This window comes from Pygocentrus nattereri, chromosome 26 (genome assembly GCF_015220715.1).
Source record: "Pygocentrus nattereri isolate fPygNat1 chromosome 26, fPygNat1.pri, whole genome shotgun sequence".
NCBI classification, from domain to species: Eukaryota; Metazoa; Chordata; class Actinopteri; order Characiformes; family Serrasalmidae; genus Pygocentrus; species Pygocentrus nattereri.
In genome coordinates, this window is record NC_051236.1 from 25,261,393 (window position 1) to 25,288,837 (window position 27,445).

The following is a 27,445-nucleotide window of genomic DNA, read 5'->3' on the forward strand; positions in this document are numbered from 1 at the left end:
GAGAGAGAGAGAGAGAGAGAGAGAGAGAGAGAGTTAAGAGTTAAAGAGAGAGAGTTAAAAGAGAAAGAGAGACAGAGACTCTCTGCACAAGCAGGGCTTTGTTCCCCCTCTAACCTCCAGCCTCCACATGCAGCCCTGCCCAGCCAGCGCATGGCCCACTCCCTGTCTGCCCACTTCCCCGCACCGGCCACCCCACCCAACCCACCAACTCGCACACCTCCATGCCTGCCAGCCCATTCCACCCATCACACTGAACAGGCCTGTGTGCAGGCACGGCAGAAACCGGGGGTAGCCAGCCCTCAATTACCAGTTCATTAATACTCAATACAATTATTATACAACTGCGAGGTCAGACCTCACAATCTGATTGGCTGAAAAGTATTCAACCTGATCTGAATTTTCCTCCTACTACAATAACGATCACTTTGCAAACCACTTGGGAGCTTCTTTGCTTTACTTTTTTCTTTACTTTGTCAAACTGTTGTATACAAGGACCAGTATGAGGTCATATATTATCATGAATAACATCACAGCTGTGATGAAATTAAACATTTTTCCCATTACCCCAAGACATATTCTGTGATGTCTGTTGCTTAGTTCTGTGCTGGAGTGAAAAGGCTAATGCAGCTAACATACACAGCTATCATGTTTATTGTACTCATGTCATTATGTAATCTGCATGCCTGAAATCACATGCACACAGTTGCCTGAAACAGTGTCGAGTTCTCAAAGAGTAATCTCAGACAGAGCTGCTTATGCATCCTGATTCAGTCGAAAACCGACCCAGCATACAATGCAAAGCTAAAAACAGCAGCAGCAGCCACTGTAAAGTCTGGCAAGTTCTGTTCTCCTTGAGTTTGCAGTTGAAGGGGTTAAGCCGGTTCACTCATTATAACTCTAGCTTACAAGCCCCGCCATTCTGATTAGCAGGAAAACAACCTGTCTGTCACATTAGACACAGTCCAACCACAGCAAAAGGAAAAACAGCATCGTGTCTACAGCCAGCGGCAACATTGCAGACACTGCAGCTAAAACCACCTGTCTGATTTGATATTCAGACACAAAGCTCTCTCTTTCCTCTTTCACACCACACAGAACACTGCAAAACCTGCACTGACTTCTTGTTTACAGGGCTGACACTCTCTGACATCACTTCCAGCGGGATTTCCCTACTGCAGGCTTGTGTGTTTGGATGGTTGTGATGCAGTGTGAGGAATAATTAGCGATTCTATTGCTAGATGAAGTGATTTTGAACTGAACACAAGCCCCAGGATGAAACATTGAAGATGACAGGAATGAAAGGAGAGTAACATGACTTTCCATCTACAAGGTGTACCTACAAGGTAGATGTGTCTAATGCAGTGGAGAGAGTGGAGACATTTAAAAAAATCAGCAGCACTGCTGTGTCTGATCTACTTTTACCAGCGCAACACACTACCATGCCCCCACCAAGTCAGTGTTACTGCAGCGTGAAGATTGATCCACCACTCAAATAATATCTGCTCCTAAACACTAAACAACAGCATAAATGGGGGGTAACAATGTATACAGAGAAACAGATGGACTACAGTCTGTACAGAACTACAAAGTGTGCCTATATGGTAAGTGGATCTGATTAAACAGACAAGGAGTGTCAGTACAAGGATGGGTACTTAATGCCTTAATATAGTAGCATATTGGTATATATCTCCACTCCAGAGATGTAAAATATATTGGTGTTGACGAATCAGGCTTCTCCATCTGGTAATCCAATGGATGACTCTGGGTTTGGCGGTTGCCAGAAGGGTACTTGTTTGACTGCATTGCGCCAAGTGTAAAGTTTGGTGGAGGGGGGATTATGGTGTGGAGTTGTTTTTCAGGAGTTGGGCTCGGCCCCTTAGTTCCAGTGAAAGGAACACTTAATGCATGACTGCGCACCAGTGCACAAAGCAAGCTCCAGAAAGACATGGATGAGCGAGTTTGGTGTGGAATAACTTGACTGGCCTGCACAGAGTCCTGACCTCAACCCAACAGAACACCTTTGGGATGAATTAAAGCAGAGACTGTGAGCCGTGGCCTTCTCATCCAACATCAGTGTCTGACCTCACAAATATGCTTCTGGAAGAACGGCCGAATATTCCCATAAACACACTCCTAAACCTTGTGGAAAGCCTTCCCAGAAGAGTTCAAGGTGTTAAAGCTGCAGAGGGTGGGCCGACATGATATTAAACCGTATGGATTAAGAATGTGATGTCATTCAAGCACATTTGCATGTGAAGGCAGGTGAGCAAATACTTTTGGCAATATAGCGTATATATATTAGCAGAGCACAATAGGAAATGGCCAATTTTGCTCAGCCAGCCACTCGTGCTGTGTCTGAATGAAGCTGCTGCAGCGGCTATAGCAGTAGTCATTACGCTGAACAGCGAGTCACCTCTTACTTTCAATGGAGCACTTTATTTTATTTCATATTATATAAATAAGCAACTAATAAACTCTCAGTTTGGCCTTTCAGAGCTAATAAATGTTATGTTACAACTTTGCCTCATAAAAAGTATTTGTACTAATGTGTTCCTGGTGTTCACACCGTGTGAGTTACGGATATAATAAATTAATATATAACTGAATGAATGAATGAATGAATGAATGAATGAATGAATGAATGAATAAGGCCATGGGCCAATTTGGCTGGAAAGAGTTCAGAATCCTATGAAAAAGCCATAAATAATCAGTACATCGCTAATTTATTGGCACTGTCCAAAAACAATGAGAAATTATACATAATTGGCTTGAAATATAATCTCTTTACATTAAAAGTGAGTGTTTTTTCCCCTTCTCCTGTGAAGTTGCCATTTTGGACATACTGGTTTTACTTTGGAGAGTGTTGATATGTAGATAAATGATAGAAACAGATAAAGACGTGCTTGAGAGTACACCTCACACATTTTTACCCCTTTATATAGTCACTGTTGGTAATAAGCATTGCTTTTTCATTAGTTTTTAACAATACAGGTCAAATCTGAATCAGAGAGAGAAACCAGGCAGGGCGCCTCCATCTTCTATCTTCCTGAAGCTCTGAGAGCTGAGCTGCTATTCTGGGAGCCACTCGAGTTGTGTTCTATCTAAGAGATAAGCGCTCTCACTGGGACGCAGGAAGAAGCAAGGAATTTGCTGCCAGATATCTGTGTTTTTCAAACTGCTTTCAAGCACTTTTTGTTCGTCCACCCTCCCTCCCCTTCTCTCTCTCCCTCTTTCCTGCCTTGGCTCTCTGCACTCCACTGGTGCATCCTCTTCCTGAGGTGGAGTCTCCTTTTCCAGAACACAACTTCTCTCTCTCTCTCTCTCTCTCTCTCTCTCTCAAACACACACACACACACACACACACACACACAGGTTTGTGTCTCCTCAAATATCCCGTTCTTCAAAAAACACACATTCAAGACAAGGAAAAAAACAACGACCACCTGCTGGTGTTCATTCAAAGCACAGCATCCAAATGCTGTTCCACTACAGCTTCATGTGAAGACTATTCACAAAAGGGGAAGAAAAAAAAAAACAACACAAAACAAACAACAAAAACCCCCAGGAATTTTTAAGTGGACCTTTTCCACTGCAGCTATTTTAAGAGAGTCCTCTACTATGGAGTAAATGTTTGGTTTGCTGCTTCACTGAACTGAATAATACTTACAATTACATCATTAAATAGATCTGAACTGCTCTGGTTAGCTGCATTATTTGAAACTGGTCTGAATCACATCGTATGTAGCGAGAACGTGAGGGGGAAAAGGGGCCTGTTTGGACTAGTCGTAGACTGTTAGTGCCATAATCACACTGCACTCAGGGACTGCTACATAAACAGTGCCACATTTAGCCACACTGGATGATGGGATATGTTCAGTGTTTTCCATATGGAACGTACATGGTGCTGTGTATAAGAGAAATGCTAGCCTGGGCTGAAAAAGTCAGCAGTCATTAGAGGAGAAATCCAACAAGCTTTAGCCTTTTGACAGAGATGGACAACAGCAGTATGTGCACAGCGATCAAAGCAGTCTTTTTCTACAACAATGAACAAAAAACAATGGACAAAATATCCTTCAAGCCACCACAGTTTCAGTTTCTAGCGATACAACATACTTATGATGAATAACAGTACATCACACAGTGCTAGAAACTACATAAGCAGGTCTACTGGAAATTACTGCAACACTCAACATGGTTTGATGGGCATGGAGTTTGCACAATGCTAACATGAAGGCTAGAAGCTTACATTACTTGTTGGCTATATCATCCTCGTAGTTCTAGTGCACAACTCAAGAAGCTTTTATTGTACAATGAAGTCAGTCTTGGCTGATGAACTACTCAATTCTTCATTGAACCGCTGCTATTAATGCTCAGAGTGGGCGATGCTCCTTCGTGGAGATTTGTTATCACAGTCCAGGACTGCACAGACTGATAATGAAAGCCTTAAATCTTGCCAAGGTCAACGTGCAAACTTGCAGGAGACATTATAGACTCGCACATCACCAAAACAGATAGACATGCTCACAACAGAGGAAACCTGATACAAACTGGAGACTAAAAACTCATGGAAACAGAAAATTCAAGGAACAGATTGAATCTCCAAACAAAAGCATGGAGGAAAGATAAATTTAACACAGGGCTTGTTTTGAGTTTTGTATAAAACTCACTCTTGCAGGGTCTCTACTCCCATTTCCTTGTACTGCAGCTCCTGCCTCATCTGGGCCAGCTCCTGTTTGAGTCTACAGAGCTGTGAACACAAGAGAGACTGACATTACAACTCATACGCAGGTTTGCTTTCATATAAATTCAGTATGCAAAACAGTACAATTATTAGCACAACACTATTACACATATATATATATATATTATATACACACATACACATATCAAGGGTTTCTTTCCAAAATGCAAGGAGGAATTTCAAAAGACATCATACTCTCTACACAATTCCATTGTTAGGATGCAAAGTTATTCAGATGGTTTTGATGCAAAATGGTTTCTTTACAGTGGTGGTGATGGGAATCAACAAATGCAGCCATTTTATTGACTATACAAACCCATAACGGTTTTCAATGGTATGTTGATGATGGTAAACTAGAGGTATATCTTTGACAAAATGCTTATTTCAGGGACTATTTTGCCTTACAATGCTATGCAGGTATGGTTAAAATACATTTTGGACCAAAATATTCCTATAACTACCGTAAAACGATGTTTAAGGCATCAGGCAGAGTACTCAACCATTAATGCAATAACTTTCTATAAGCCTCCCCAGAATGGAACATATCAAACCAATCTGAATGACCTTTCTTACATCTTAAACTCTTAATTATCCAACAATTTAGAAAAATTGAAGTGCTCTGGAAATAGTAAAGAACACACTGACAAAATCAAATATCAATTAATTGTTTATTTATTTATATTTATTATGATTTTGGTGCTTTTTTTTATTGTCCACTCTTTGCCATTATTACAGCTTCCAGTCTTTCCAGGAAGACTCAATTTCAGGTTTTCAAAGAAGTCTGCAGGGATATTTTTCCATACCTCCAAAATTCAGCCTTGGAGGTTGGTTGCATTTCTGCTTCTCGTGATCCAAGTAATCTCAAACACATTCGGTGATACTGAGGTCTAGACTCTGGGGTGACCGGTCAATTGCTCTGAGAATATCAGCAGTTTTTTAAAATGCCAGTTTTTTAAAAATTTATATTCTTTTCTCAGTAATGGCTTCTTTACAGCTACACATCCTTTCAGACTCATAGTGTTGAGTAGTCTTCACACAGTGGAAGACGTGTGTGAGTGTGTGTATGTATATGTATATATATATATATATATATACACACACACACACACACACACACACACACATATACATACATACACACACACACACACACACACACACACACACACACACACACACACACATATATACACACACACACACACTATGTCACAACATAGAACAATGTGCCTTTCTGAACATGTGGATACTGTCAGTCCTTACACTGACCAACTGCATGTTTCATTATAAAGAGAGCAAAATTAGTCCGATTTAAATGGATTTAGTGCAAGAAACTATGGCAAATAATGAATAAAAATTCTTGTGTTTCTAGTTGTTGAATTCCACTGAAGGTTAAGAAATTATTTTTTTTGGCTTTTCCAAAGTTATAATTTTGGAAATATGAGGTTTTGTCATGCCAACGAGAATATATGTAGTAGGCGTTCCTCAATGAAGTCTACTCATGAAAAGAGAAAAAAACAAAAACAGCTGAGTCACCACTGAACAGCAAGGTCTCACACCAATACCCCCAATCCACACACACACACACACACACACACACACACAGGAACAGGAAATGGTCCCGCCCACACACACCACCCTGTAAAACACATTCCAATACCACCACGCCACTTCAGCTTCAGCTCATTTTCCAGAGAGCAACTCAATTTAATAAAGCACAGATCAAAGCAGGAAAATTTCCATGTGAAATAGCTACTGTAACTCTTTGATACTGATTGTGTAACTAGTTTCTCTCATAATGTGAGTAATATGCACCAAGGTGAACCCATCTGCTGTAACCGCTGTCACAACAAAACCTCATATCCATGAAAAGGACAGTTCTTAACAAGATTTTAGTCCAAGTGATTTTGGACCATTTCTATTGGCCCATTAAAGAAACAAAGCCCAACTGAAATAAGTTTGGGGAAGTGGTATGACGGCGACAATATGAAAGCAGCAATCTCAATCTCTCTCTACAGCACAGCACACAGCATGTCCTGCTGAGTCTGCTAACCCTAACCAAGCCTCATCGCATTCCTAAAGGTGCCCCTGACATGCACACAGCGCACGCATCAGGGGCCCCAACGTCTCCCCAAACAGGCCCCTCCTAGGCATGACGTCCAAGGCATTGTTCTCAGAGGATAATGACTTACCCGCTCACGCCTACAGGCGATTTCCGCTTTGATTTGGTCAGGGTCATATTTTGCATTTGAAGAAGAGCCAGAGTGAGCTGTGTGAGAGAGAGAGAAAGAGAGATGAGGACAGAGGAAGAGAACACGTATGAAAGAATGCAGGCAATGAAACCCAACTCCACTCTGCTCCAGTGGTCTCAGGCCTGAAGAGAACAGAGGAGAAAGTGGGGGATAGTGTCTCTACGGTTGAGGAGTGTTAGCGCGTGGTCTTTCACCTCCTCCATCTATCCCTCACTTTCTCCCTTCATGCTCTCTCTTCAACGCGCCTGGCATTCGACAATACACTTTGACATGTTCTTCAAATGGGAATTTTGTCCAAGGTAATCGTGGACTAAATTAATTTCCAGAACTACACTACAGATTTACACAATACGTTTGTTGACACAAATAGGTTAATGTATAAAATGTGCATAGAATATTAAATATACCTACTACTCCTAATACAATAAACCATAAACACATGTACTTCGGCTAAGAAAGAGATTAAAAACGTTTGTGTAAAGCATACATTCAGAAGATGAATAATTATTTCTTTTTTTTGTTTTGTTTTTGGAAGGGGAGAAAAAACAGGAAGGCACAAACACTCACTCTAGTAAAAAAAAAAAAAAAGAGGCAGTGATGGCAAATATAAATGTGTGTGTGTTATAAGGCTGTCAAACTACATGTCACCCAAATCTACTGCATGCTTATGGAAAAGCAGGATTACTCAGTAGGAGAAAAGAAGGGATGTGGGACAAGAACTGGTGAATTAAAAAAAATAGAGCGAGGGCAAGCGGAAAGGAGGAGGGAAGAGGAAAAAGGAGGGGACAGTCAGAGAGAGAGAGAGTGTCCAATGAAGAGGAGGGAGAAGGAAAGAGAGGAAGGGTGGAGGTCAAGGAAACCGAGGTGAGGAAAGGGACGGGGTTAAAAGCTGCTCCTAATTTCTCACAATAGTGCTGCGCCTGTGTGTTTAAACACGGTCATTCAAAGTTTTGGAATCACCTATTCACACACACACACACACACACACACACACACACACACACACACACACACACACACACAAACACTTTATTTGAAAAGTGGGAATCAATTCTTGAGGCAATTTAAAAACACTATAAATAGAACATTTATTTATATTATTCCACATTTCATAACTTACTGAAAAAAAAAAAAATCACTTTACACTGCACAAGTTATTACTGAATAAAATAACAGCAATTATTATTATACCAAGTGATTCCAAACTTTTGAACAGTAGCGTAAATTTGGCAGTCACTCAATGTGCAAGTGTTTCCTCACAGCTAGTGATGGAGCGGTTATCGTCTTGGTTGAGCTGGTTGAAAAGCTGCATCTCCTGCTGGGCCAGCTCCAGCCTCTGCTGCTTGATCAGGTACATCTCCTTCTTGGCATTGAGAGCCTCTTGCGCCACCACCAGATACTCCTTCAGCATGCGCTCCTGCTCCTGCCGCCATTGTGTCCGTGGGTTCTCTATCTGCGTAGTTTCTGAGGGAAGAACAGCATCAGCATCAGCATGCTTGAAACGCAAAGTATTCACAAGTTCAGCAGTCCTATCTGAATACATGGACCTTGTATCAGTTCTCTTCTGTGGACTTCAGTGGAAGGTAAAACACAATAAACCCTGCCCCCTCACATCTCTGCAACTCTTTCTTTTGCTAGAAGAGAAAAACTTTGTATCTGAAGCATGCTTTCTCTTTTCCACATTGCCTGAGCCCTGGCAAATTAGCCACCTGAGAGCAAGCTAATGACTAACATTATTCAGCCAATTTGGAACTAAATGGTTCCAAACTAAAGTGAAAACAGCCTTTTCTTTCAGAACGTATAACGTTAACGTATAAATCTCTGCATCAAAGTACGGTCTTTAATCCAATCAATTCAAATACAAATAAATTTTCATAACAAACATTAAACTCAAGACAAACACAAGTTAGTAGTAGTGGCCTGTACACTGGGCTCAATACACCGGTTGAAATTCATTCTCAGGACTCGGTCAGCTGCATCAGACGGCACCTGAAGGGGCAACAAGCCATGGACCAGCTGGTACTGAAGTGTGAACGGAACATTTACCAAATTCAAGCAGAGTCTGACAGTCAGTGGCGTGTATGGGACTCTAAAAAAACTAATGACTTTAAAGCCAAAGGTGCCTTCTTATTTTCATTTCCTGTTGCACCTTGATGCAGCAGTTTCATACAGACACAATTCCAAAAGGTTTGGGAGAGCAGGTACAATGCAAATAAACACAGAAAGCAGTGATTCATAAAACCTACTCTGACCTGTATTTGAATTAAAACAGGAGAAGATACAGAATTTATTTTATCTTAGTTTTTATCTTATCTACTTCACTAATTCTAAAACTGATGCCAGCAACATGTTCGAGAAAAGCTGGGATGGGGCAATTTAAGACTAGCAAAATCATGAATTGTGGAGCATCCAGGGAAAGCCAAGCCCTTTATGAACAAGGATCGGTCGAGGTTCACCATCATCAGAAATAAATAAGTAAAAAAATCCAACAGTTTAAAAATGTTTTTTAGCAAGATACAATTAAAAAAGACACAGGCAGAAAACCACAATCAAACAGCCATGACCTTAAACCATTAACCAGGTTAATATAGCAAAAAATAAAAGTTTTCACTTTCAATTTAATACAAGTCAAACCAAACTTACTGGGGCAATTAAATTATGCTCACAAGTTTTAGCAAAAAAACAAAACAAAAAACAAAACAAAAAAAAAAATATATATATATATCTCAACTAAAGCAAACACAAACTTTAGCTAGACCAATATCACAGTCGATTCAGGTTAATTAACTGAGGGAGTTACAAATCATGGTTAAAATCTGATTCATTGTGCAGGCTTCATTACAGCCCTACTCATAAGAATCACAAGTCAAAAAAACTAAAGTAAGTAATTAAGAGAGCTGAGGACACATTATGAGTATAATTAAGTGGAGGTGAAAGGACGAGCACAGAAGCTTAACTTACTGTTGATGTGGTCGATGTAGTAGACCCCCACCTGCTGGTCATACACAACTTCCCATCCCAGAGGAAGCTCGTCACCCACACAGTCCGCAAAGGTCAGGGGTTTAGTAATCCTACAGAGAGAGAGAGAGAGAGAGAGAGAGAGAGAGAGAGAGAGAGAGAGAGAGAGAGAGAGAATAAAAAATAAAAAAAAAAGAGAAGAAAACATTTATTAAGACAAAAATAGCTTGAAAAAACAAAAATCCTCTTTCTTTGAAGAGCAGCAGTGAGAAATGTTTATTTATACTTTAGCTGGGTCTGTCTTCATTTGGGAGCTACTAAGTATTGACAGCTAGGAAGACAGATAGCTAATAAGCCAATCTGTCCACTTTAATAGTTTTATACAATGCTTAATCACAATTATTTATATGGCACTTAATCATCAGCTAAAATGTCATGATCGTGACAGGCCTAGTGAATGCACACAATAAGCTCATTTTATATGCGACACAGTTCTAAACTAAGTGGTTTAGGTGACTTGTTTCTAAATACTAGGTGCTAGATAGTTGAGTTAACCCAGTTTGCCAAAACTATCCAAAACAACAGCAACATAATATGAACAACTAATGAACAGTGAAGAACAGCTGAAATCGACTGAAAGGACAGCATTGGTTGAGCAAAGTTGCACAGGCATCTGAAAAATCTGGAAAATTCCTTGAGATCTGACATGAATGTATGTTCAGTCAGTCAGCGGCTGCTGATCTCTTCACCCAGAGGTCAGAAATGGGTGTAATACATGCTCTGCAGGAAGAAACTGCCTATAAACACATTCCTCTCAGAACAAAGCAGGTCTCCATCAGAGCCCCTTTGCTTTTAGCCAATAGTGAAGCCTCAGGTCCTCTTTTTAACGCAACTCACCCAGCGCCAAGGCCGTTGAAATAGCAGAAATGAAACTTCTACATATTGCACAAAAACTAAAATGAGGTGAAAATGTTATCGGCTTTTAATGTAAGTCACTGTAATGAGTTTTTTCTAGCAATTCTGGAACATTTCTATTGGTCCATTCATGATAAAATCCTGACATCAGGTAAAGAAAAACTGGTCCGTTCAAACGATACAGCAAAATTAAAAGGAAAAAGATAAAGATGGAGATAGTATAGTGTTCACCCACTGAAACTGAAGATCAGAGCACTGAAAGTTAAAATGAAAGAGAACTAAATTGTTTGAGTAGATCCAAGCTCCACTCCTACAAGTTCCGCCCCTGTCTTGCAGTCTGCAGACAGACTCTTCTCTCCCAAGCAACAGTAAACACAGCTGTGGCTATTCCTACAATGGCTTCGGATCTGTTGTACCAATTCTGAAAGTCAGAACAAGCTATTCCTGCCCTCCTACAGTCGCTATGCTCTGCGTGAGAGTGCGTCAAGCTTTCCACTAGGTGAGCAATAAGGATTTTGCTATGACGGTGCGTCACCTTGTAACGAAGAAAAACGTCTGGGATTCCAACAAGGCGATTCAGGCAGCTGAGCAAAGTGGTTTCTGTGGGAATCTTTACTCCCTGGGATACACTTTTAGCTTCGTAACTTTGCAGTTTGTTCACATGCAGAAAAAGCTACAAAGCACTCTAAAGGAAAAAAATGGAAAAGCACCACAATGGATCCTCTTTAACGATGCAGGAAAACAGAGGTGCGTTTCCGTATACAAATCAGCTCCTTTCGAACGAGACCGTGATGGAGAAGTCTTTTATACATAGACATTTCATCCGCTGCCATGAATGAGGTGGAGCTTTTCTTATTTGATCAGTTTAAACAGCCATTAAGTGTGTCAGAGGAAGAAAAGTTCAGCACAGCATTTGAAAAAGAGAAAGGACAGCATGGAAAAGCCAAACCACCAGACCTCCAGATAGGTTACTGGTGACGTAACCTATATTCCAGTTTGCTTTGGCTGTGAAGGGGCTTAACATCACCTCCCAGATCCTTAGTCCCTTCCCTGAGAATCTTCGCATAACCTCTCTCATGCTCCACCAGCTGGAGCAGATTTATTGTTTCACACAGGAAGCGAATTCCCCACCAAATTCTCAGCTCTTTTACACACCATCAAAGAATAACCCTCCCATCTACAGTTGTAGGCAAATTTTTGGGCACCTCTGGTCATTTTGCTGATTCGCCGAGTCAAAGTACTATAACACATCCTCTATAGAGAACAAACATCTGCACTTTTTAAATGCACAACTACCGTTAATTTGCTGAAGAATTCAACATATTGGGCTGAAATAGAACAAGCGCACGCAGCATGTGTTAACAAATTTACCATCAGAAAATCAACAAAGCCTGCATTTTTTGGCAGGGCTATTCAAACTTTTGCATAAAACAGTAACTACTCCTCTCTGAATTATTCAATATAGACTGTTTGGGAAAACAGACAATATCATATATATATATATTTTTTTTTTTTTTGCTTTAACATTTGCTGATAAAGATTTTGGTCTCCATAGCTGGCTAACTATGAAAGGCTACAGGTAATGGACTACATTCACCGCATTATGATCAAGCATTCTTGGTTATCAACCATGCATGTATGTATGCAAACAATTCCAGCAATTCATGGTGCCTTTACTGCAGATGTTCCTTTGACAAAAGAAAAAAAAAAAAAACAACTAATTTTATAAATAAATTTTTAATTCAATTATAAATTACATTTCCTCACAGAATTAAAGATCCTTCCATTTAAGAAGCAATCCATTTTATTGATGTTACCAATATCACTGATATTACCTGCATCAGCGCTGCGTTTTGCTCGTCAGGTGATACTTCGGACTAGATGTACTGCAGTGATAAACAAATTCACGGCATGGAAGTAGCTGAAAACTTCATTTTATCAAGAGACCCATCGGTGGAACTTTTCAGCCATTAAAAGCTTTACTCGAGTGAGACTACAGTGGTAACGTCATAGCAACAGTGCTCAAGCAGCTGGGCTTCAGGGTGGAAATACAGAGAGATCAAAGGGTCAAACCAGGAAAATGTGAAAATGTATGGCGTAAAAAAGAAAAAAAAACTCTTAAGGTGCTACCTTTGTCACCACTAGAAAACAATAATTAAAACATCAGGCTTGTATTTGTGTGAAACTGCGTATATTCAAAATCAGATCAGACCAAACAAATACTATGCAAATGAATTAAGAGCTCTTAGGGTGCACTTAGACTTTTTTTTGGTCCAGTTCAAAAAAACTTTTGGTGCAGTTGCTCTGTTAGTACAGTTCAGTGCAAACACTGGTATGCATCAAATAATTAGACTGATAGCCCTTAAGGATTCTTTTAATAATACTTTTATTTATAGAGCACTTTTCATACCAATGGCTTAAAAAGTGCATTTAAAACATGAATGCAAAACATGCATGCTATTATTATTTGTTCAAATATGTGGTCACATGATATGCACTGTGTATCGAATACAGCTGGATATCATGCTATAAAGTTAAAAAAAAACAGCTTTCAGAACTGGAAAAAAATGGTTTGCTTAGCCCACGTTGGACAAAATTGAAGCCAGCTTCTTATTTGCCAGCTTCTTATCTGAATTTTGTGCTCCACCTTAAATGGTGCAGTGACTGCACTCTGGTGCCTGAGGAAAATTTGAAAAGGCAAGCGGACAGAGCAAAGTGAACTTCATCTTTTGTTTGCGACCACTTTTTATTTAAATGGACAAGACACACACAAAACCACGTGCAGTCAGACCAGAAAACATACAATATGACTTTTGATTACAGTTATCTTGTTGGTTACCTTTTGGTTTAATGTGCGTGTGAACACTAAGGCAGCCAGAGCACTACTGCATCAATGTCATATGACCAAGGATAACAAACTGCAAAGATGAATGCACTTTTAGAAACACACTCAGGGAACCGGACGCAACCATACACCAACAATTAGGAACAATTCTATGATCCTGAAAAGAAATATTATTACCAAAGACTCATCTCAGCAACAACCTTAGATAAGACATCAGACCTCAGATAGTGATGTCACTATGGTGGTGCAATCCTTGAATTTTAATGCAATGTGAATGAGACAGAGCCAGAGCAAGAAAGAGGGGAATACAATGGGAATTATGGATAAACACGGAATGAAACTGAACAAAGCATTAACAAAATGTTTATTACAAAAAGAAAGAACATGTATACAACGTTTATAAAGAACTTTTGTCGTCCATTTTTTCAGTCTCCTACTCGAAGTTTAAAAGAGAAACAAGTGAATGCAGAAGGAGTCCGTAAGTGATCCCAGCCCTACTTAGTACTTGCACTGTAAAAATAGCTCATCAGAACAAAGCAACTGAAAGAGTTTCTCAAAATCTATTTATTGAAAGCATTTATTTAGGTTGAATAGAACTAGTTGTTTTACTTGTTACCACGAAGTGATTTTTTAGGTTGCTCAGTCAAACCACAGCGTGGTTGCACATTTGTTGCAACTGATGACGACTCCAGGTTAGTGGGGCGCAAATCTTAACAGACGCTGCCCGTCTTCCCTGGTCATGCTCTGCTAGGGCCTTAATACAGCCATTTCATACAGTCACTTCTGCTTGTTCTGAGAGATTTTTATCAGTCTTGTCTTCATTAAGTACATGTAGAGTGAGGTTCAGATAGAGTGACTGTCTTGGGCAACGAAGAACAGTCCACATTCTGGCTCTGAAAAACTCCACAGTTGCTTCAGCCATATGATCTCATTCTGTGAATTCCTTCATTGGAAGTACATAGTCAGTAAAGAGAGTGAACCAGTTTCACTTGGGGTGATACGTGCCCATGCTGCCAAGTGTTAAAGATGATGTGGTTTGCTTTGAATCATGAGCAGTTCACACCTTCACGTCACACCTTCCTCATCCCTGATTAAAAAAAAAGCATTACATTCTCTTACTGACATGGACATTTGATCCTCATGTTGAGAGACAAGGCACATCAGATGCAGACAGCACAACTAGACTGTCTAGACCTTCTGTTAGCTATTTTGTGCATGAATTAACTACACAGTAAAACATAATTGGCCAAGAAACAATCAAGCAGCCAACTGTCCTATTACTCAGAGACAGGAATGGCAGTTCCGTTTACACCTGCTTATCCAGCATTTCTACTGAACTCAAGCGCATTAACACGGCCGCTACTCGTCCGGGAATACTTTACACTAGATGTTGGAATACTGCTGTAAGGATTTAACAGCGTTCAGCCATAACAGCAATAGTGAGGTCAGGTACTGATGTTGGATGATCAGCTTTGTATCACATACGGCACTCAAAGGGTCATCTCAACAGGACTGGATGGAGCATCACTCCAGAGAACCCAGTTCCACTGCTCCACAGCTCAGTGCTGACACTTGGCATAGACGTTGAACACTTAGACCTTAAATTTTTTATTTTGGCATGACGCTGACTACAAAATCACAATATGTTCTCAGAGGACACTTGGGGATGGTGACCTCAGGCTCATGTGCAGGAGCCCCAAAGAACCCCTCGCTATTGGTAATGCTTTTCCATGGAGATAACGCAAGGTGTGCTTGCAGCTGAACCTCTGTGTCAGCTATGGGTGAATCTTCAAGAAACTGTAATCATTCATTAGAATTAGTGTCAACACTTTTGGACAAAGTTCATGTGGTTCATTCAATAGAGATGTATTAGTTTTTAATCCAATGTGCTGAAAGGCTGCATGACTAATAGCATTTTTATTGTCATCAAGTTATGTTTCCACATAGAGGACTGCAACAGTGATGTAATTACAGTGAAGGTAATGTAGCATTAGGACCCCCAGCATTACAGCCACAGTAGTAGTGTGTACACACACACCAGCTTAGAGCTATACGAGTAGATCAAACAAAAACACTGACATGTCAGAAGTTTTAAATAATCCTTACAGTAAAAATGCTTTCTGATACTTTCTGCTTGGAGATAAAGGATTGTCCTCTTGCCAGCCACTCTGGCCTAATGGCTGGTTTCATGATAACACCTAGAGTCAACATGCTAATTTAAAGAAAGGGAAAGGGCCGACTCATCAGCCAGCCAACATTATCCAACAGCACAAATGCATCAGTGCCCTGCATGACCCATGACTTCTTCTAATCCTGGTTGAGAAAGGTCAACAGATCATGGTATGCTGTGGTCAGGTTAACGCCGCCATTAAAAACAGATGCAAGATACCCTCTTAATTCAAATACTAACAGAGAGGTCAGTGGTCAGACATAATAGGCAAAGCCTACATGTCTAGGCCAGTTTAGGCACTCTAATCTAATGATATCGCATTTCATCTTTTCTCTTGGTCTAAAACTTCACGGACAGGCTCATGTGTTACATCTATGCAATCACTGATCATCCTCAATGTGCAGGAGAGTGAAATGGTCCAGGAGCGAGACGTCTGGAACACGGGCAGCACAGGAAAAGAGTTTCAGAGCAGACACTGAAGCCTCGCCCTTACTGTTTTTGCATTCGTACTTAAAGCAGAAATAATCAAGGCACCTCACTACTGAAGTTTTGTTTTGACTGTTGTTCAGTTTTTTGTTATACAAGCATAAAAACACCGCCATCAGATGTTGAATTAAGCACATTTTTTAACCACACCAAGTAATACGTTGGGAGACAACACCTTTGTGATGCAGTAACTTTTCAGTAACAGTTTGAGCAACTACATCACTATAATGGAAAAAAGGAAACAATTTAGAAACAAATGGAAACAATTTGGAAGCAAATGGAAACAATATAAAAAGTAACCTGAACTGAAGAAAACAGAATGAAACAGTCTGTCCTAAAAAGCTATGAAAACTCAGAGCTGGTGAACTGCCTTTAGAGGTGTTTGACCAATCAAAAGGAAACAAACACATTTGCCTACATGACAAAAGAACCACAACTAACTGGCAGTCTGGAAAACTGTATTTATAATTTAATCCTGAATGCAGGAAATACATTGATATGCTGGTCTTCTTGGCCAGATATAATTTCCATTTTGATCTTAGCCACAATGTAGGTCAGAAAAACTCCAGTCATATATTTTTTCCAAGTCATTCAACCCTCCTTTTAGCATAGAGTATCAAGTACTACTGATGCATCAAAATGGAAATTCTTGGCTAAGTTCAGAATGTAAATAACAGAATGCAACGATATGCAAATCATGTAAAACATTTTTAAAGGAAAGTACTACACAGACAACACATCAAATACTGAAACTGAAAATTTCATTGTTTTTTTTTTTATATATGTCAATTTTGGATTTGAAGGCAGCAACATGTTCCAAAAAGGTTGTGACAGGGGCATGTTTACCACTGTGTTATCACATCTTCTTCCATTTTAAATGTGCTTGGGCACAGAGAAGGTGGCAGCATTTCTGAATCGTGTTTCTATATGGTTTCTTTGTTTTAGAGTTTTAAGTTGCATTTGTGGATGCAGTGATGAACTGTGTTCAGACAGTGCTTTTACACTACAGAATCATTACAGTTTTTAATACAGTGCTAACAGAGGATCCAAAGATCATGGCCTGCAAATACTGGTTTTTGGCCTTGTCCCTTTTATACAGAGATTTTAATTCTCTGAATCTTTTAATGATGTTATGTACTGTAGATAAAGAAAAGCAAAAATTCTTTTCTATTTTATGTTGAGAAATGCTATTCTTGAATAAAAAGAAAATAGTTGTTTGTGGCAATTAATTCCAATATTTTTCAGTTACATTATATACATTTTTTGTGATTCCAAAATCTGAGACTGCAGATGCTGTTGGCATGTGAGGGACTTTCCTTTCAGCTTTTGCTGTTTTACTGTGTTCTGCATATTAAATGGGGTTATTTTTAATAATTTTTTCCCCCCATTACCGTAAAAATTATTCGTTAAGTTAAGTTTCATTAAAAACTTCAACACTTCATTGTAGACGTATTTAATCTTTGTTTTTTTCCAATCTTTGTCAAATTTTTCTTTTTCTGTTTTGACCAGCGGCTGAAATTTTTTATATATCCCTAATCAGAACTAAGGAAGCATGAGCTCATAAACTTTATCATAAACTTAAAAACCACTGAAACTAAATGTGGGCAACATTGCAAAAAAAAGAAAAAAAATTACAATACATCAGGAACAGTCACAAAATACATTTCTTCTGACATCTTATAGTGGAAAGGACAAAGTAATGACACTTAAAAAAAAAAAAAAACTTCAAAAACAATTAATCTAATGATTCATATTCAACTTCACATACTGCACTGTTCCAAGTCAATAATTCAGGACTAATTATGCTCCCTGTGCCAGCAAACATTCAGTTGTGTGTTTTAAAGTACTGACAAGTCCACTATATGCTCAGAAAAGTACTTCATGAAATACTGCGATGTAACTGATCTCGATAACGTAATAAATATCGTCATACTGTCCAGTCCTACTGGAACACATTCCCCATATACACTTCTCTGCCAAAAGTATTCAGTCACCCATCCAAATCATTGAATTCAGGTATTCCAATCACTTCCATGGCCACCTGTGTATAAAGCCAAGCCGCTAGGCCTGCAGACTGCTTCTACAGACATTAGTGAAAGAATGGGTCGCTCTCAGGAGCTCAGTGAATTCCAGCGTGGTACCGTGATCGGACACCACCTGTGCAACAAGTCCAGTCGTGAAATTTCCTCACTACTAAATATTCCACAGTCAACTGTCAGTGGTATTATAACAAAGTGGAAGCGATTGGGAACGACAGCCACTCAGCCACGAAGTGGTAGACCACATAAAATGACAGTTTGGGGTCAGCGGATGCTGAGGGGTATAGTGCGCAGAGGTCAACGACTTTCTGCAGAGTCAAATCACTGCAAACTTCATATGACCTTCAGATTAGCTCAAGAACAGCGTAGAGAGCTTCATGGAATGGGTTTCCATGGCCGAGCAGCTGCATTCAAGCCTTACATCACCAAGCGCAAAAAGTCGAATGCAGGGTATAAAGCGCAGTCACTGGACTCTAAAGCAGCAGAGACATGCTCTCTCCAGCAACGAATCATGTCTGTCCATCTGCCAATCCAACAGACAAGTCTGGGTTTGGCGGCTTCCAGGAGAACGGAACTTGTCTGACTGCATTATGCCAAGAGTAATGTTTGGTGGAGGGGGGATTATGGTGTGGGGTTGTTTTTCAGGTGCTGAGCTCACACCCTTAGTTCCAGTGAAAGGAACTCTTAAAGCTTCAGCACCAAGAGAATTTGGACAATTTCATACTCCCAACTTTGTGGGAACAGTTTGGGGACGGCCCCTTCCTGTTCCAACATGACTGTGCACCAGTGCACAAAGCAGATCCATAAAGACATGGATGAGCGAGTTTGGTGTGGAAGAACTCGACTGGCCTGCACAGAGTCCTGACCTCAACCCAACAGAACACCTTTGGGATGAATTAGAGCGGAGACTGTGAGCCAGGCCTTCTCGTCCAACATCAGTGTCTGACCTCACAAATGTGCTTCTGGAAGAACGGTCAAAAATTCCCATAAACACACTCCTAACCCTTATGGAAAGCCTTCCCTGTTATAGCTGCAAATGGTGGGCTGACATCATATTAAACCCTGGGGATTAAGAATGGGATGTCACTCAAGTTCATATGCGTGTGAAGGTAGATGAGCGAATACTTTTGGAAATATAGTTTATTTCAATGAGAAGTCCACAGCAACATGCAGTTCGTCAGAAATGACACGATATCACAACCCATTGTGTCTAGCAGAGTTATGTGCTTCTGCTAACAGCTCTGCTAGATAGAGAAGAATGTTTAAGGTGGAGTTTAGCATCTCTGCTTTTTGCACAACGGTGAGTCAGAGGGACTGATTCATGTACCCACAGTGAAACTGCTTAAAATGAAGTAAATACGCAGCACACCGATTTTAATACTCAGCCCCACTGCATGCCTGTCATTCCTCAGCACCACATTTTGGCCATTCCAGTCTAAACACACAGTTCAGTCATTGAGAAACTACAGCACCTATGGAGTGTTTGGTAGTTGTGCCTGTAAGCAGATCCCAGTCTTTTAAAAAATGAAGTAAGAATTTCAGAACATTTTCTTAAGAACTACTAGAACAAGCTTTGTTTAGGTATTCTAAAACATCATATGCTTTTAAAAAAAAAAAAAAAAAAAAAAAAAAAAAAAAAAAAATCACAGGATTTTCTAAGATAAATGCATTTTGTTTAATGAGAAATGGCTTATAGGACTGCTGAAACTGCTCAAGCTACCCAGTCTGACACAGGCAGGCTGAATTATGATCTGAACACTGATCTGAGCCCCAACATTTCTGGCAAACATACTAAGAGGAGCAAAATCCTTGCACATGGCGAGTTATGCCACACACATAGGAGATATTCAGCAATGAGAATTGGTACAAACCCTTCTGACGTACATCTATTAACTATAAATAAATATGTACGAGTGGTGATAGCATGAAACACATGCAATATAATGCTTTAAAAGCTGGATATGCAGGTTAACAACTCAATCTTGCACTAGGGAACTCTATTGGTCTCAAACAGATTACATGGCATCATGACTTACTTTACTTTAATCTTCATTCAGTTTAAACAGTTTTTTTTCCCCATCTATGTAGAAATTTACTAGACAGCAAAATATTCATCAAATATTGGAGAGGAAAATGAATTAATCTCCAATCCTGTGACAAATCTAGAATAAAATGATAGACACTTCCATTGGGTGATGTGATGGGAGAGTTGTGCAGTTCTTGAGTGTTTGAGTAGTTTGATAATGATAAATCAGCATTAAAGCATATGCAAATACCACCCTTTTACTACAAAGCCCATTTGATGAGATGTATTCCACTTATTCAACTCCAGCAAGCCCCCTCATTATGATCAGTGCTTCAAGATTAAACCATTTCATTTGGCACTGGCAGGGCTATTCAATCCAGCACAGTTCATCTGTCAATTCTCAGTAGTGCCCCAATACCACTTTTTCCCTTCCAATCCTGAAATGTCTGCTGAAGCTGATAACAACTATGCAACCCAACTACTTGACAAGCGGCTACAAATCCTGATATTAACATGATTAAGGTAAGTAAAGAGAAGCTCATTATTCTGGAATGCCTGATCACTTTTAGTAAGTGAAGTTTAAATGATTTTATTGCACAAAACAGTAAAACACAAAACTGAATACAACAAAGATAAACATATGGTGCATACAAGTAATGCAGCCAAGCCTGATCTAGCCATTCAGCTAAAGGAGATCATCTGCACCGATTTGCAATACTGTATGAATGATTTACGATATATTGCCCACTACTAGTGTTTTCCCTCGAAATACTGGCTTTACAGATTTTTCAATGTGCATTTTTTTTCACTAGTGCTTGAAACAAACGCGAAATAATCCCACAACGCAACGTGTTGCTCGCTTGACTTAAGATCCATCTACTGGAACACATGTATGTGTCACTGAGTAGTACATATGCATATCAAATACTGTGTGGTATCAGTACGTTCTACTGCAATACTGTGCTTAAATGCCACTACTGGTGCACCGTTAGACACTATCTATCCGCAGCCAACACCAAATACACCTAGGCTTCTGAACCCACATCTACATTAATGAAAGCCTACAGTAACTCATCTGAGAGGGTGAAATACAAGGCATTACTAGCCGCTAGTCCATTCTAAGATTTACACACCAGTGTAATAAATCACTAACAACACGAATCAAGGGGTGGATTTATATGTGGGATTTATATGATCTATGAGAGGCAGATGGGCACAACGTGTGAGGCATCAGTTATAGCACAGAGCTCCCTCCGAGGAAGAGCTTTACCCACAATTACATAAGGCCTGCTGGGAGCTTGTATCAGAGGGGCATGGGGATTGAACTTCTGCTTCCAGAGAAACTTTGGATTGCATCACAAACTAGATGAGGAAAGACGACAAAACAGGGGCAACACTGGCAAGAGCAGTCCAACGAAGAGCTATAGAACAAAGTATTTCTGAGCTCCCTGCAGGTCGTTCAGATCCCAACGGTGAAGAAATGGTTTGCTCTGAATATTTGTTTTGTTGTGTAGCCTTGTGACAGCAGCCCTGGCCAAGTCGCATCACAGGGCAGGCTTTAACTACCGCTTACCCACAGCTCTCTTTAATCACTAACACAAGCTGAGTGTGGAACACTACAATCAAATATCTGTACAGACAATTAGCTCCAAAGTTAACTGCTCTCATAGAACTGGGCCTCATGCACGACCCAGTAACCCAGCTGGACACAACTGCCCCTAAAAGAGAGAAAAAGGGGCTTCAGGCTGGTTAAACTTCTAGACTACCACAAAAGAGCGGAATAAATTTCTAACCTTCTGTTTACAACTGCCCAAGAAAGACCAAGCAGGCTTCAGGCAGCGTATAGTCAAACAGTTAAAACCTGGGGAAACAGGGATATAACTTCTGAAACAATTCATATTATAATCTGTGTGGAGCTAAATAAGAAAAAAAACTGTTCAGAAACAAAAAAAAAAAAAAAAAAAAAAAAAAAAAAAAAAAAAAAAAAAAAAACACACAACACACCATCACACCTGGTAGGATACCCACTTACGCTAAGGCTGTCAAGATTACTTGATTAAAATTGATTATTTTTTTAAAAAGCGCAAGGATTATAAGCAATTTTTTTAAAATGTGGCAATTTTTGCTAAATATATTTCTTTTATTTAAGGACTTACTTAAAAGCATAGCATAGCATATTAGCATATATTCTGTATACCTAGGACAGCTTCCATTTGTGCCAGAAGGGGTGGCAAAGCCAATAATGAGCTCAAAATGATTACTTTATAGGAGCTATTACTCAATTAAGCCTTTTTTATATCTGTCTTCCTGTGTTCTCAGTCTTACATAAAAAAGCCATTTGAAATTTTTCAGTGGATTCAATCTCAAAAAATGACTCCGACCTACCTGCCTTAAATATGACCAATTAAAAGCTACACAATATTAAATTTAAATACGAAGTTAAATTGTAGTCAATGATCAGCAGTGATTAGTCGGCAATTTTCACTATACTGCATATTTTAAATATTTTACTGGCCTCTGTTACTGTTAAGCAGCATGATGAACAGCATGATTATCATTTTTTAAACCAAGTGCACTATTTTTAAGTCATTAAATTACATTACTCTATTAATCAAGAAAAATCACAGTAGATAATTGACAGTGACCGCTCTATTCGTTCACAGTATAACAAAATACAATAAAAGTACATCACGTTACACAAATGCACATGTTCAAGTATTCTTTCCCCTCTTTTGGGGAATTTAGAGAAAATTCCCAAAGAGACACGACACACAGGGCCGGCCCGGCCCGCCCAGTTCAGCTTCTCACACAAACTATGAGCTTGGACATAATGGGAGACGTGAAGCTCTGACAGGAAACAGGACCACCCCACATTCTCACCAGGAACCTCGGGTCAGTTTCCTCTTTCTACAGAGTTTTCAAAAACAACAGTGAACAGCGCGCTGGAATCCAAACAGGCTCTGCATCCACACAGCCATGTGTAAGCTCCATTTAGTCCTATTTACGATGTGATAAATAGCAGCGACCGTCTGTGAGGGTCAATACAAGCCATGAAACATACTAACGCCTTCTAGTTGCAGAGGCAGCACAAAAGCCAGCGTATCGTAAGACTAAGCAAGAAAATATGCAGGCCGACATTTTCATCACGACCTGGATCCGTTACTGGTCACTACTGGAGCACATACCAATTATATAACCATAGCACTTGGCCTACATGGGAGCTGAAAAACTCTTCACTGTGAACAAAGTTCATTCTGGAATAAGTAGTAGCAGTCACTTGTGAGTTGCTCCAATGTTTTCTTTCAGTTCCTGAGAGACCCTGTGAGCTCTGAGAGAGAGCTAATCTTCCCATACCACGCCTTTCTTCCAGAGAGGAAACCAGCGCTGCCAGAAGGAGAGCTCTCAGAGCGTTCAGCGTGCTGACTCCCCAAACCCACCAACATCAGAAAGAAAAAGGGTTATGGGCTCGAGGGTTATTTTAAGACTTGGGAATTTCTGAAAGACTATTCCAGAAGGAAAGCAAGGGAGAGGGGATAAGTAACTGCTAAACAAGCGGCTAAACTTTGTCAAAGAAGTGATGGGTTAAAGGCAACAGAAGTAGGGCAGCACAAATAAAGGAATTCCTTCAGAAAGATGCTCGGTAAAAGTTCAACTATTTTACAGGCCAATGCTATGACCAAGCTCTCCCCTCTTATTCTGGATGGCTGAAAAATTCAGCGAGTGGGTTTTCACATGGTCCACATCTTGGGATTGTTTTCTCTTCAGAGAGGGAGGGCTAGAGAAAGAAAAAGAAAGAAAGAAAGAAACAGAGACACAGAGAGAGAGAGAGAGAGAGAGAGAGAGAGAGAGAGAGAGAGAGAGAGAGAGAGAGAGAGAGAGAGAGAGAGAGAGAGAGAAAGAGAGATGCACAAATTCTGAGGAATCTTTCTTCTCCAGGGAGTGGGAAATATTTGGAGTGTGAAAGCCAAAATTAAAAACAAAAATAGCATTAACAACATATTTAGCATGAGACATTTGCTAATCCGATTATAATCAGCACTCTCTCGCCAATGGTTCCCAGTGGATATTTCCATCCGGACTGCTTCACTTTTCCCTGGTGGGAAAGGCATGTGTAACCGGAGCCTGGTCCGAGAGTCCAGGCCTCATCTGGACATCCACCCCGTCGCTCCTCCAGCTTCGGCCATCTTCAACAACAAAGGCCTGGACTAACATTCCGCCCGCAAATTAAGATGCTCCCAAACAACAGCCTCTGCATTCCTCGTCATGAATGTGTTTCCCTAAAAATATTCCCAAATAAACTTAATTACAGTAGCCAAGAGGGACTCTCTTTAATGCTTCTGGTACTCCTTGCTCTGTTTTTCTTGCCCGATTGTGCAAAGTCCAGTAGCAGAGCTTTGGATTTGGCAGCCACATGTTTATAAGAGACTAATAAACTCAAACGCCGTTGCTGTAGGCGCTGCCTTTTATGCGGGTTGATCAGCTCTGTATAACTTTATGAGGAAACTTTTATTGGTTTAATTTATCCACTGCCTACATTTAGACAACATGCCGCCATGGTTAAGGGTGGCCTCGCTTGTGTGGAACTTTAAGTGGTGCTTTTTTGCCACTGATGTAATTGTATTGTTAAAGTAACTTGTCACCCACGCTCATTAGCAACAGAGCCAAACCTGACACAGGACACACAGCTGCAAAGAGGCTCTTACGGGCCACTGCACGGAATGGGTGGCGGAGAACAGCAGGGACTGGCTTTATCTCAGCTGATTCAGAGCACAGAACGCAGATAGAAGAGCTACACAAAAAAAAATCGTGGACGTCTCTGTGCTATAAATTGAAATGAATGCCATAAATTGCAGTATATGCAATTTCTAACTGAACTAACTTATTGAAAAATGCAATTCCTCACAATTCAGCTTTCATCAGAGAGAGAGAAAGAGAGAGAGAGAGAGAGAGAGAGAGAGAGAGAGAGAGAGAGAGAGAGAGAGAGAGAGAGAGAGAGAGAGAAAGAGAAAGAGAGAGAGAAAGAGAAAGAGAGAGAGAAAAAGAGAGAAAGAGAGAGAAAGAGAGAAAAAGAGAGAAAAAGAGAAAGAGAGAAAAAGAGAGAAAGAGAAAGAAAGAAAGAAAGAAAGAAAGAAAGAAAGAAAGAAAGAAAGAGAGAGAGAGAGAGAGAGAGAGAGAAAGAGAAAGAGAAAGAGAAAGAGAAAGAGAAAGAGAGAAAAAGAGAGAAAGAGAGAGAAAGAGAGAGAGAGAGAAAGAAAGAAAGAAAGAAAGAAAGAAAGAAAGAAAGAAAGAAAGAAAGAAAGAAAGAAAGAAAGAAAGAAAGAAAGAAAGAAAGAAAGAGAGAGAGAGAGAGAGAGAGAGAGAGAGAGATCAAGCTGCACTCTGTGTTTCTGTCTATCCTTCCACTGTGAGAAGACAACTCAGTGCTAGGAGTCTGAAAGGATGTGTAGATATCAAGAAGCTGTTACTGAGAAAAGGAAACGGTAGAAGAAAAAAAAATGCAAATCAAATAAAGAAACTGCTGGTGTTCCCAGAGCAATGAACTGACCAGAGTCTAGACCTCAACATCTTTGAATGTGTTTGGGATTATTTGCATCATGAGATGCTGAAAATGCGAACAACTTCTCAGACTGAACTTGGAGGTGTGGAAGAATAACCCTGCCAATTTTTTTCGAAAGCAAAGCAATTCTGTGGAAAACAATGGAGATTGTAATAGTTGCAAAGGGTCAACAAACTAAAAGCTGAAAAATGAAGGGTGGTCTCAGGCGTCTGCATAATACTGTGCATCTGAAATACTTCAATCGTTACCACAGAGGGACACTTCATACGTGCTTCGTGTTCTCATAAAACAATGCACTGTACTTTATCCTCCTATGTCCATTTGTTCAAGCCAATTCACAGCGTTCTATCCTGTTTCATATTTCACATCATCCACCTGTCCCAGGCTTGTTCATTACTGATTTAAAAAAAGGATTCAGTTTGCCATCAAGCCAGGCATTAACATCTTTGTCATACTCAAATATTAACAACTCCCGCACTAGGCTTGAAAAAGTCTAAGACTGACCTCGGGAACGCCATGCACTGAATAACACGACACTAAAAACAACAAATGCTCAGTGTCCCCGAGTTTAGACCAAGTCATACATGGCCATGGAACTGCAGCAGAAAATGCTATATGGCCCATTTTTAACCCTAATATGAACCGCAAATAACCAAACACCCTCCTTGCTAACTCTGATGCCTCAGAGGGCCGGATAACACCGACACGGACGGAAGGAGCGTCCACAAGTGTCAATCTTAAAATTCCAGTCCTGGGTTAAAAGAAGACATGAGATTACAAGTTTAGGAGGAATGTCATTTATGTATTCGGCCACTGAAGAGCCTGCTGCCGTGTTTCAGAATAAGCGAGCAGGCAGCTGAGCATTTCAGACAGCACGGTGTGGACATCCCCTCCTTCCATTATGCCCTGCATCTTATAGAAATAGGTCTACTATAAGTAGCCCACTACTCTGTGACTACAGAATCTCTGTCTCCAGACACATTTAGATGCCGTCTGCCATTGCATGAGAAACCGTCCCTCATGCTAACTTTCATCTTCGTAAGCCACAGATGACTAAGAATGGAAAATTCAATTAAATAAACCCTATTTTTCCCTGAGGGGTATTTAATTGCTCAGCATTGCCAACAACTATTGTCTAGACAGCAGAAAAACAAAAAGAACGACATACAGCAGTGATAAAGCACAGTGAAAAGTAATTTTAAAAATAGTAATCGAAAAGATTTTGCACATTTCTGTTCTTCGGTGCAGAAAACCGCAAATGTGGGCAAAGTATTTCTGCCCAGGCCTCGTAGAAAAGTCCGTGATGACGTGATCCTTGAAGGGAAATACTTGCGCAGGTTAATAAGAGTAGATTTGCACGGTAAATGCCTTCAGATCAAACTGTAAACATGCTCTCATGATGTCTGAGACACATTGAATGCTTAACTGGTTTCATGTTAGATTCCCAACACGCTCT

At 40.1% G+C, this 27,445-nt stretch overlaps 1 protein-coding gene across 3 annotated transcripts in view; it reads right to left on the reverse strand.

The window, feature by feature from the left end:
• Positions 1 to 27,445, reverse strand: part of wwc3 (WWC family member 3) — a 62,417-nt gene that overhangs the window by 22,023 nt on the left and 12,949 nt on the right. For all 3 annotated transcript variants that reach the window (XM_037535110.1, XM_017698158.2, XM_017698157.2), the window contains exons 2-5: positions 9,955 to 10,064; positions 8,254 to 8,457; positions 6,934 to 7,010; positions 4,668 to 4,747 (exon numbers count right to left, since the gene is read on the reverse strand). In XM_037535110.1, coding sequence (XP_037391007.1) covers positions 4,668 to 4,747; positions 6,934 to 7,010; positions 8,254 to 8,457; positions 9,955 to 10,064 — 471 coding nt within the window. The remainder of the gene's footprint in view (positions 1 to 4,667; positions 4,748 to 6,933; positions 7,011 to 8,253; positions 8,458 to 9,954; positions 10,065 to 27,445) is intronic.